Below are 12,760 nucleotides of genomic sequence, written 5' to 3'. Positions count from 1 at the left end.
TCCATTTTCGAATGATTCAATTGACTCGAGATAGCACTGATGATACATGAAATTTGGAGTGATTCAGTCATACTCCTGCCTAGGCGTATAATATGCATACTCGTAGTCTTCATAGCCGCCGCCGTTGTACTGGTAGTCGTCGCCTTCTAAGTTGCCACCGTCGTCGTCGCTGCTGTCGTCGCTGTCGTCGGGCGGCACTCGTGGCTCGAACTGAGGGTAGCGCAGGCGGGGGATATCGCCGGCCGTGATGTAGTCCATGACGCTCTTCAGAGTCCGGCCATACCACCATAGCCGACGGCCGGCCTCGTGGAAGTTCCCAGGAGGCAGACCGTCCTCCTCATACTGCGAGCGCCCTCTCACGCCGATTGATGAAGAAGGCGTCCCAAGTATGCTGGTTATCGGGATGCCAGCGGGGATTCATCCGCTGCTCCGGCGTGAGGTCGAGGTAGTAGTGGTTCGTGATGGCCGCCCGGCGCGCAGTACCCTGAGGGACGGGAGGGACCGGCACACCGCCGGCGCTTAGGCTCCAGCCGGCGGGGACGCGGTAGCCCGGTGGGCAAGGGTAGTTCGAGGCGCAAAGCTCCTCCACCTGCTGGTAGGTTAGAGTGGGTGCGGTGGAAGCCATGAGAGAGTGATGAGAGATTGTAGAGATGTGATAATGCTGGCCAAGCCGGGCTACATATATGTAGTGACAAATGGCGGGAAAAATGGGAGCGGGAAGACAGGAGGCGGGAAGAAAGTGGCGGGAAGAAAGAGGCGGGAAGAAATTGGCGGGAAGAAATTGGTGGGAAGAAAGAGGCGGGAAGACAGGGAAGAAATTGCGGGAAGACGAGGCGGGAAGAGGGGGTCGGCGGAAAGACAGAGGCGGGAAGAGGGGGCCAACGAGAAGACAGAGGCGGCCGGGAAGAAATTTTGAATTGAATTAGTTTTATTTTTATGAATTTTTTGATAATTTGTATTTTTAAAATTTTGAATTGAATTAGTTTTATTTTTATGAATTTTTTGATATATTATTTGTATTTTATGATTTATGAAATGAATTAGTTTTATTTTTCTGAATTTACTGATATATTATATGTATTTTAAACATTTTGAAATGAATTAGTTTTGAGGCGGGAAGACAGGGAAGAAATGGCGGGAAGAAGAGTTTTAAGATTTGTATTTTTAAGATTTTGAATTGAATTAGTTTTATTTTTATGAATTTTTTGATATATTATTTGTATTTTTAAAATTTTGAATTGAATTAGTTTTATTTTTATGAATTTTTTGATATATTTTTTGTATTTTTTAAATTTTGAATTCAATTAGTTTTATTTTTATGAATTTTTGATATATTATTTGTATTTTTAAAATTTTGAATTGAATTAGTTTTATTTTTATGAATTTTTTGATATATTATTTGTATTTTTAAGATTTTGAATTGAACTAGTTTTATTTTTATGAATTTTTTGATATATTATTTGTATTTTTAAAATTTTGAATGAATTAGTTTTATTTTTATGAATTTTTTGACATATTATTTGTATTTTTAAAATTTTGAATTGAACTAGTTTTATTTTTATTGATTTAGTTCTGAAAAAGAAAAGAAATTTTAAAAATGCCCTGTCGGCGCGGTTGGCCTCACCAACCGCGACTAAAGGTCATTTTTCCGCGGGAAACCAAAACGCGGCGAAAAATACCCTTTAGTCGCGGTTGGGGGCGCCAACCGCGACTAAAGGTACCCCTTTAGTCGCGGTTGGGGACCCCAACCGCGACTAAAGGGCGGTCCCTATATAAACGCGCGTGAGCGAGGCGGTTCATTCTCTCTTCTTCCTCGAACACACAGCGCGCTCGGCGATCGATCTCGTACGCCGTCTGCCGCTCGCCACCGTCGCCGCCCGCCAACGCCCGCCGTCGCCCGCCGCCAACGCTCGCTGCGTCGCCGCCGCCAACGCCGGCCCCCGGTTGTCGTCCTCCACCGCCGTAAGTCGATCGACGCGCCGCGCCTCTCGCCGTTATCAGTGTTACGCGCGCCGCCGCCGCCCTCGCCGCCGCCTCCTCGCTTCGCCGCCCTCGATCGCCGTGGCGTGCGCGCGCGCCTAGCCCCCGCCGCCCTTGATCGCGCAGCCAGCGCGTGCCGCGCCGTGGGCGCCATCGGTGCAGAGATCGAGAGAGAGATGAGCAGAGGGAGAGGAGAGAAAGTGCCAGGGGCACCCTGGCCGGATTTTTTTTTGTTTTTTTTTTAAATCGTAACTAAGTTTTTTTAATTAAAATTGTAACTTAAATAAATTGTAAACGTGTATATATATGTGAAGAACTAATTTGTAACTTAATTAAATTGTAAACGTGTATATGTGAAGAAACTAAACAAACTTAGTTACAAATTCAAAAAACAAAACTAAAAACTTAATTAAATTTGTAACTTAATTAAATTGTTTTTAAATAAGTTAAAAAATTTGACTTAAAAATTTAACTAATTAAAGTGTAAATTTAACTAATTAAAAAATTTGATAACACACATAACCGCTAGGCTGCCGTGCCTCGCCGTCGCCGTCGCCGCACTCGACCTCGCTGTCAGCGCCTTCTCTCCGTCGTCGCCGCCCTCTCGTCGCGCCCGTCCCGTACGTCGGCCCGTCGTCGCCGCCCCACCCACACCGTGTGTGTCGACGCGCCCGTACGTCCCCATCGTCATCGCCGGCGCCGCCGCTCGCATGCAGTGAGAGAGAGGAGAGGGAGAGAGGGGCGGCGAGGGTTATGTGTGTTGTCCTCGGCACCGCCACTGTCCTTTCGCCACCGCCACCGTCACCGACACCACGCGCTCGTCCTCGCCTCCCTCTCCGTGACGCCGTTAAAAAAACCTTTAATCGCCGCCAACGCGCTCGTCCTCGCCTCCCTCTCCGTGACGCCGTTAAAAAAACCTTTAATCGCCGCCCCGTCTCGCGCTCTACCGCGACACCCTCTCCCACTCCTTCCTCGCCCCCTCCTTTTGGCACCGCCCTTTCGCCACCGCCACCGCCCCCCCTTCTGCACTTAATTAATTTGTTTTGACTACATGTTTTCAGGACTGACATATGGCGGACGATAGAGCTGACCCGATTATGGACAACTATGATCCGGACGCTGAAGACCATATGTTCGGCATCATAAACGGAGATATTCTACATGTGCCGACCGGACAAGAAGAAGATGATATCTCTTCTTATCTGAACCTTGACGGTGAAGATGAAGGGCGCCGTCAGCCAAATGATGCCGAAGAAACGTCGATAAACGACGATCTTCAATTGGAAGTAGCAACCACCTCCGGCGCCGAGGTATATATATACATTGAGAGCCTCTGGTGATACAAACTAACTGATTTGAATAAATATGTGTGTACTAATGCGCGCGACTCTCTTTCTTATTTTAGCCCTCGGCCGGATCGTCGAAACAATCGAGTACGTCATCAAAGCGTGGCGCAACCAAGACGATGAAACAAGGAGAAACATGCACCATCGAGGTTGTCGAGGAAGCAACCGGCAGGCCGCTGGAGCCCCGCAAGAACGCCACCAAGTTTGTCAGCCAATGCGGAGCCGTTGTTAGAGACAACGTCCCGATCACCGTCCAGGAGTGGAATCAGCCAAAGAAGGCACGTCTTGGTTTCACTTTTGTCGATAAGAGAACAAAAAAAGATTGCTTCAAGAAGCTTATGGAACATTTCGTTCTACCTCCAGAATACCAAAAATTCGATGAGGAGGGTAACAAGATTGAGAAAAACAAGGAGAGGAGGAGGCTAGTCAAACAGTTCGCTCTTCATAAGATGTCCGACGCATTCCGGAAATACAAGCAAAATCTAGCCCATGACTTTGTCAAGCAGAACAAGACTCCGGATTTCAAAGGACAATATGAGAAACTGCAACATGATTGGCCAGAATTTGTGAAGCAAAAGAAATCGGAGCAGTTCCATCAAATATCGAAAAAAATAAGGAAAATGCGGCTAAGAAGGAGTACAATCATATTATGGGGCCAGGAGGGTATCACCTTTGGGAGCCTAGGTGGGAGAAGATGGAGAACGAGCTGAGGGCGCGAGGAATCCGTCCAGGTACGAAGGGATGGGACCCAAGGGCCAAAAGCTGGTGGTACGGGCATGGGGGATCGCTGAACCCGGAGACAGGGGAGTGTGTTTACCGGGGCAAAATAATTAAACCCACCCAAAAGCTTATTGAGGCAATAAGGGATGCTCAAGAGGGGAGGATCAAGTTCAACAGAGAGAACGACGCGCTGACAAAAGCCCTCGGGAATCCTGAACATGGAGGACGTGTACGAGGCATGGGGCACATTCCGTGGAAAATAGGGTTCCCCCAGAACGATGACCCGTACGGTTACAGAAGCCGTAAGAGAAAGATGGATCGGGAAGCAGATGTTGTGGCGCGGTTGGCATCGGAAATGGATTTGATGAAGAAAACCGTGAGTGTACTAGTAGCCGAAAGAGATGCAGCTCGGGCGCAGCATGAAGATCATCCATTGGATCTCGGAAGCCAGCAGCGGAGAAGCAGCGTGGCTTCCACGGAGGCCCCACCGGCTGGTGCACCGACGATCAAAATTACTGCACCGGAGCCTCTGGTGGTCGAAATTACTGCACCGGAGCCTCCTCGCTACCCCGTGGACGATATAAAGGAGATGAAAGAATGTCATCTGTATTATCCTATCGGGAACATGTCCATGAAGGTAGCCATCGGCAGTGCTTTACCATGTTTACATGGAGCACTCCACCACAACAACCCCATTCAAGATGGCTATGCTCGTGTCACGGTGGGGGACATAGTACAAGGGTTTGAGGACCTGGACATTGACATTGCTACACCTGAAGGGGCGAGAAGACTTGGAGATGTCAAGCGCCAGTTCATTCTATGGCAAAAGAAGTTTATCAAGTTTCCAGGCGAGGCGCCAACAAGTCCACCCCCCTACGGTGGTGGTGGTGGCGGTGGCGGTGGTGGTGGTGGTGCTTCACCTACACCTCCTTCACGTCAGCCGACGCCGCCCCCCAATTCACCTCCGGCGGGTAAGCAGCCGCCGCCCCCTAGTCCGCCCCGGGCGGGTAAGCAGACGCCGCCCCCCAATCCACCTCCAGCGAAGAAGCAGAAGCAGCAGTCCTGGAGTATTAACTCGGACCCTTATGTACCTAAGATAACAAAGGTACCGGAGCCATCACTGAAGCCTCTCCCCACGAGGCCTTGGGAATGTAGTGCCGAGGAAGTCGAGGCGGCCGCGACTGCTGAATATGAGAAATGGAAGGCGGAATGCAAGAAGAAAAGAGAGCCCGAGCCCAAGCCAGTATTTTCTGATGAGCAAAAGAAGTGGGCTAAGTCATTTTTGAACACACCGTCCCAAGCCGCAAAGAATCTGCCTGACGACTATGCACGTGAACTTCGTAATCAGGCACGCATGTTCAAGGAGAAGAAAGAGGAGGCCGAGAAAGCGGAATTAGAAAGTAAAAAAAGCGGGAAACGAGTTGCCCAGCTCGGGGAACAAAGTAAACAATCGATTGCCCCGCTTATAGTGATAGCCGCCGGTCTGGATGCCCCCGATATCATAGAAGCTGCGGCAGCACAGGGATTGACTGTAACGAGTGCCAGAGAACAAGCGTCCAACTTAAGTATTACTCTTCGTGAACTGTTAGGCCTTGATGAGGCGCCAGTGAAGGAGGTAGTACTTACATATGTGAAGAATGGGCCTCTCGTCGAGCCTGCGCACGAAGAGGATCTACCTCCACAAATGAAAGGTCTGCTGAAATGGTACAAGGGTTACATAGAAAATAAAAACGCCAAAGAATATATTTATGCGGAAGTTGGATATGAGCATCACTTCAAACAGTACTCTGTACAAATTCATCTGAGTGAATTGTTCCAGCTTTTCAATCTGCGCGAGCTCGACAAATCTATCATCAGTTGCTACGTTCTGTAAGTGATTTATTTCTTCCCCATCTCGTTCATATTGCCTGCACTATATATATATATGTCCTAACTATATTGTTGTGTCCGCTATTATACATGCAGAATGAAGATTAAGGAATGAAGAGTAAGGAACATCCATGATGTTGGGTTCATTGACCCACACATCGTTAATGGATATACGTTACAGCATCACCCCGCCGACGTGGAGGCACCTCGTGCGCTTTCTTACAAAGCAGGAACTCAAAAGTGATATTCTATTTCCTTACCATTTTGGGTGAGTGTTTATGTCTTGAGCCCATTCTCTTTTGTTTACTCCATGCATGGTATGTGGCCGGCTAATCGATGAGTTATGCATGACGTACTGTGCATGTATCGTGTCCGCAGGTTCCACTGGATTCTGCTAGTAATTAAAGTTGACAAATCAGAATGTCTCGTCCACGACTCTCTGAATATGGATTCGGCGCGTTGGGCCGACATGAGAAAAATGATTCAAAAGTAATTGTTTTCATTCATTTGCGCTCTATATCGATCGGCCTATTTCGTTCATTTCCTAATTAAGCTTCAAGTAATTAACTAATAACTCTCTTGTTCATTTAATTTTCTTTGCCTCGTAGGGTTTGGAGACGGTTCTCAGATACAAAGGTCGGTGAATTCAAAAAAGAGCTACATTTCATGCGGTCAAAGGCTAAGAATGGTGGCGATATTCAGCCACCGGGGACCAATCTATGTGGATACTATGTTCAGAGATGATCCGGAGATACACCTCTGAGCGCGTTCCGAGTGATACCAATGCTCAGAGGAATAACCTCCGGATGATGCTTAGTCCAGAAGCTCGCTTCCGACCACTTCAGGAGGAACTAGCTGGATGGTTCACGAGGGAAGTCCTCGATCCTAAAGGAGAACACCATTACGAGGACGTAGAACTATACATGCATTAAATTATGTATAGAAACTTGTTCAAACTTGTATATGGTCATCCGATGATATTGAATATATATTGTATATTCCTCTTGAATTCTTTTTGGTTCTAATTTCAAATTTGTTTGAAATTGTACATTCATATGCATGTATGTAGTACCGTAGAATATGTGAAACTCCTTCAAAATTACAATAAAGCACAAAAGAAATAAAATAATACAAATTAAACAGAAAACAGGTTTAGGGGGGGGGGGGGCAGGTTTAGGGGGGGCCTAAAACCCTAAACCTGCGGCGGCCTTTAGTCGCGGTTGGCCAGAAGAACCGCGACTAAAGGTCCTCCGCCCCGACGGTCGCCTGGCGCCCACGTGGACGGGCCTTTAGTCGCGGTTCGTAAGCAACCGCGACTAAAGGGGGGGCTTTAGTCGCGCTAATTTGGTCGCGGTTGCGCAACCGCGACTAATGGCAGTTGCGAACCGCGACCAAAGGCCCTTTTTCCACCAGTGAAAGTACTACATTCTTATAGTCAACTATTGTACATGTTAGCTACAAGTTAGCTATAGCTCACATGGCAACTTGCTTATAGCCAACAGCGAGCTCTACTATTGGAATTGCTCTAAGTTACTCCCACTATGAGCAGTCTTATGCAAGAGCTAGCTCTAACACGTGCTCCTAGGCAAGATGTGTGAATGAAAAATGGATCATCCATTGAAAAAGTAGTACTTCTTATAGCCAAATATTGTACTAGTTGGCTACATGTTAACTATGATATGGCATCTTGCTTATAGCCAACAACCGGCTATACTATTGGAGTTGATCTTACTTGATCCTCTTACTTGATCCTCGATCGCAGTCGGCTCTGGCTGTGCGGCTACGAGAAGCACACACCGGTGACCAGCAAGCGTAGAAACGTGGTACTGATGCTTGAACGTGCGCGTCTAGCTTCGCTGTAATGTGAAGAGAAAAACTAACTATAAATCCGATACGGATGGCATTGAAGAAGTGGTATCGCCGTCGGCGTGCGCGGCCGGACGCTGGCTTCCTCGCTAGTGGCAGTGCAGCAGTGCTTTTCAGTGTCGATCTGAAGATCCCCACTGGGCGCTGCCACTCAGCAGGTTGCATCCAGCCGGCGAGATTTGATCTCATGCAGCTGCAGCTGCAGCTGCAACGGACTTGAATGCCCAACCAGACCAACGCCCGCAATCAAAACACGGTAGATCGCCCGACAGGACGTGATACGTGGAGAAGATACGGGTACACGCGGCACACTCGCGCCCGTACGCACGAGAGAAATCCTCCCACACGGCCACACGGCGAGGCCGACAGACGGAGGCGACTGGGTGCGGCGGACGGAGATGCTAGCTCCACGGCGGAGCTTTGCTTCTTCCAGTATACTCCATACCATGCTTCTTTTTTTTTTTTTTTTTTTTTTTGAGGGGTACAAACTCATTCATTCATCACATGGTTCGTACACAAATCCTTTACACATAAAGCTAAGACATTGCCTGGTATAGGAGGCAGCCACACGTAGCTGTCACCACTAACTCTGGCTAACTTCGCTAGTTCGTGGGCTACAGAATTACAAGACCTTGCAACCTTAGTCACATTACAGCCTGGACTTAAAATTTTAAGACGCTCTATATCTCTGTAAATGCCCCAGCATCTGGACGCTACAACCTTGTGACTGTTTGCAGTAGCCACTGCATTTGCACAATCTGACTCAATAGCATTAGGTTTCAGGTTGTACTCGACTGCCAGGTTTAATCCCTCTCTGATTGCACAAGCTTCAGCTTCTTCCGCATCACTGCATTTATCGATGACAATGCTTGCCGCCAAGCTGATGTGCCCCAGATGATCGCGGGCGATGACTCCAATGGCAGCATCTCCAGTATCTTCTGAAAAGGCCGCATCCACGTTAATCTTCAGGTTCCCTTCCGTTGGTGGTTTCCATATATTCCTGTTTACTAACTGGCCCCTGTCATCAACTTCCGAGTTAGATATAGGAGTTCTGGAGTAAATATTACCAGCATTAGCAGAATCAGAACCAAGCAAATTCTGAAGGTCTTTATCATAGCTTAGAAGAAAAGCCACCGATCTAGCGATGGTTTCTTCACCTCTACCGTGTGTCACATCACAGCGCAAGTGCCATGATCTCCACAAGATCATGAGGATTCTGCTACGCTGAATTTCTCCACAGTTTGTCATCAACTGTTGTAGCCATTCCGGCCCTGTTTTGTAGAAACAATGTTCTGGTGGGAGATCCCAGTGAGTTCTCATTGCCCATCTTAATGCTCTGGCTTTGGTGCAATTTACAGTGGCATGGAAGCTGTCCTCTTCCTCTCTCCCACATATATTGCAGGTGCTATCCAGTTCGAGGGTCCTTCTAAATTTGTTCTTTTTTGTTGCCAAGTTATCTGAGGCGGCTCTCCACCCAAAGATCTTCACTTTACTTGGCACATTTGAATTCCAAATTGGCTTCCAAACATTCCTACTGTTGTCCTTGCTTGCACTCGACCCAGCCTTCCATCTTACTCCATGTTGCAAATTATAGGCTAGCCTGTATGCACTTTTGACTGAGAACTCACCCGTTTTCTCATAGTGCCATGCTAGAAAGTCGTGACAGGTATTCCTTGGAAGCTTTTGTTTGAGAATCCAATCAGCATCTTCCATATAGAAAATCTTCCTTATCAGATGCTCATTCCATCTACTTGGGTTCTGTATGATGAGGTGGTCAGCACGCCTAATTCTGGTGTTTGTTTTCCCTGCAGCAACTTTGAGATTGTAGTCTCTAGCTATCCAATTATCCCTCCAGATGTTTATACTTTTTCCAGCTCCAATTCTCCATATCAGACCTTCTTTAAATAATTCAAGGCCAAATTCTATACCTCGCCATCCAGGAGAAGCATCCTGTTTGAAAACTGTATCTAAAAAATTTCCCCGCGGATAGTATATGGATTTTAGTAGCCTGGCACATAAGCTGTTTGGGTACTTCATTAATCTCCAACACTGCCTCGCAAGCATGGCTTGGTTCATAAGTTTGGAATCCCTGAAACCAACCCCTCCTAGATTTTTTGGACTGGTCAGGATGTCCCATGCCGCCCAGTGCACCTTCCTCTTTTTTTCATCTTCTCCCCACCAGAAGGTTCTCACCATCTTCATGTAATCATCATGGAATCCCATCGGGAGCTTAAAGATGCTCATAATGTGATTCGGTATGGCTTGTGCTACCGACTTAATAAGAGCATCTTTAGCACCCATTGACATGAAACGCTCAGCCCAGTAATTCATCTTCTTCGATAGGCGGTCTTTCGACGGTTGGAACTTCCCTTTCTTCATTCGTCCCTCTGGAGTAGGGAACCCCAGGTACTTATCCTCAAAGGATTCCCTGGTAACTTCTAGAATCTGTCTAACTTGCTGCTGACATTGTTCGGGGCAGCTTTCGCTAAACAGAAGTGAGCATTTATTTGCACTTAGGAGTTGTCCCGAGCCATTCTCGAAGATGGATATAGCTGATTTAATCACAGTTGCCCGCCCTGGGTTTGCTTTGAAGAAAAGCAGGCAGTCGTCCGCGAACATAAGGTGGGAGATACCAGGGGAACCTCTACAGATTTTGAAGTCTTGCAACTCCCCATTGACCCTTGCTTTGTTGATGATCAAAGTTAGACTCTCGGCCACAAGGAGGAAGAGGTACGGTGACAGTGGGTCCCCTTGTCTTAGTCCTCTAGATGGACTGAACTCGTTTGTCAGGTGGCCGTTGATTTGAACTGTATACTTCACCGACTTGACGCAGGCCATAATCCAATTTATCCATTTACAATCAAAGCCCCATTTGTTGAGCGCACCTTCGAGGAATCTCCAGTCCACTCTGTCGTAGGCCTTGGATAGGTCAAGCTTATACGCACAGAAGGATTCCTCTTCCTTATTTGTTCTATGGATAGCATGGAAGCACTCGAATGCAACCAGTGCATTATCGGATATCAACCGGCCCGGGATAAAAGCGCTTTGATTTTCTGAGATCAAAGTCTGGAGGTAAGGTCTTAGCCTATTGACTAGGCATTTGGATATGACTTTGTAAATAACATTGCATAGCGAGATTGGTCTGTACTCTTTCAACTCTATAGCATTGTCCACCTTTGGGATTAGAACTATCTTTGTCATGTTGAAATTATCCGGGATTACTCCGTTATTGAAGAATAGTTTGATAGCTTCACAAACCTCTTTTTTCAAGAGCCCCCAGTTTCGCTGGAAAAACCTCGCAGGCAAGCCATCTGGACCTGGAGCTTTCAAAGGCCCAATCTGGAACAGTGCATTCCCGATCTCCTCATCTGTGAAGTCTGCCACCAGTGTTTTGTTCATCTCATCTGTGACATTTGGTTCAATCAGGTTCAGCAGTGTGGAAGGGTTGATATTTGGGTCTTCTTTGTAGAGCTCGTTGAAAAAATTGCAAGCAATATCCAGGAACTCGTCTTCATTTTCTGTCATGGATCCGTCAGGTTTTCTTAGTTTACTGATCTTATTTTTCCTCTTCCTACCCGACGCTTTCCTATGGAAATAATTTGTGTTCTGATCTCCTTCCTTCAACCAGGTCACTCTTGATCTCTGCCTCCACATTATCTCCTCTCTAAGTAGTAGCTCATCCAACCGGGCAGCAACCTTTTCAATTTCCAATTGATTTCTAATGTAATTTCTTCTCTGCAGATTTCCCAGTCTCTTCTTAAGGCGCTTAATTTCACTATTTACTGACCCAAATTCCTTCCTGCTCCAATTTCCCATAGCCGTCATAGTATGGGAGATTTTCTGTTGAATTTCTTCCAGGTTGCTTGCAGGTTTGAGATGCACCCAAGCTTCCTCTATACATTCATTTAGAGAGGGTTCACGTTCCCACATTGCTTCATACCTTGGTGGCAATTTTACAGGTTTGTTTGTCTCCTCCTTCAGAGTTATAACAATGGGGCAATGGTCAGATCTTGACGTGACCATATGCTGGACCGTAGCTTGTGGATAGATAGCAGTCCAAGCCGGAGAAGCAACTGCCCTATCAAGACGAACTCTAACATTTCTCTTCCCTTGCTGCTTGTTGTTGAAAGTCCAAGGCTGCCCACGGAAACCCAAGTCATGTAGATTACAGAACCTCAGCGCATCTCTGAAATCTTGCATACGGCTTTCACTTCTCCTTCTAGCTGACATGTGCTCAGACTGAAACAAGCATTCGTTGAAGTCGCCAGCAACAAACCATGGTTCTGGTGACATGGGTTTTATTCTTTTCATTAGTTTCCAGAACTCAGGGCGATCTTGGGGGCGAGGCTCGCCATAGACAAAAGTGTACCTCGTTTTAACACCATCTAGGTCTGTAACAGTGGTGTCAATGTGGTGCTTGCCAAAACTGATTAGATCGACCTTGACAAGATTGCTAACAAAAAGGGCTAACCCACCACCTTTGCCCTTAACACAAACGGGGAGACAGTTGGCATAACCAATGCGTCTCTGGACGCTCTCATCACATCTTTATTCTGCCTGGTTTCAGAAAGGAACACCAGGATAGGCTTGTACTCTCGTATCAGACGTACGAGTTCCTGAACTGTCCGAGGTTGCCCAATTCCTCGGCAGTTCCAGCACATAATCCTCATTTGGATCCCCAGGCACCTTCCTCGGCGCCCGGTTTCATGCCGTCCCTGTCAGGTCCGGTTTTAGTGGTGATTCTATCTCCTCCCATCTCTCCCTCGGCATCATCCTCTCTCAATTCTAGGGTGCTCTGCTTCCCCTCTTCTCCCTTCTTTGCTCCTATTACAATATGTTCTACCCTACTCTCAGTAATGATATCTAGGGTGTCACTACCTACTCCCTCAGCACTAGGATCATTGGTAAAGCCTGATACAAGGTTTCCTAGTTTGCCTGTGAGCTCTTCCTCTCTCAGGTTCTTCAGCGTTTCCTTCCCC

General features: G+C 47.1%; 1 protein-coding gene across 1 annotated transcript; it reads right to left on the bottom strand.

Moving 5' to 3' along the window:
• Window positions 1-8,270: 8,270 nt before the first annotated feature.
• On the bottom strand, window positions 8,271-12,074 carry LOC139837883 (uncharacterized). The gene has a single exon (XM_071827190.1). It carries the CDS (start codon window positions 12,072-12,074, stop codon window positions 8,271-8,273), a length of 3,804 nt encoding a protein of 1,267 aa, XP_071683291.1.
• Window positions 12,075-12,760: the final 686 nt, after the last annotated feature.

Source organism: Lolium perenne, chromosome 3 (assembly GCF_019359855.2).
Source record: "Lolium perenne isolate Kyuss_39 chromosome 3, Kyuss_2.0, whole genome shotgun sequence".
NCBI classification, from domain to species: domain Eukaryota; kingdom Viridiplantae; phylum Streptophyta; class Magnoliopsida; order Poales; family Poaceae; genus Lolium; species Lolium perenne.
Note: the sequence above shows the minus strand (reverse complement) of the source record. Positions and strands in the feature narration are given on the sequence as shown.

Bases quoted from the DNA above. Each gene is read 5' to 3' on its own strand.
- LOC139837883 (XM_071827190.1), bottom strand. From the start codon at position 12,074: ATGTCACCAGAACCATGGTTTGTTGCTGGCGACTTCAACGAATGCTTG.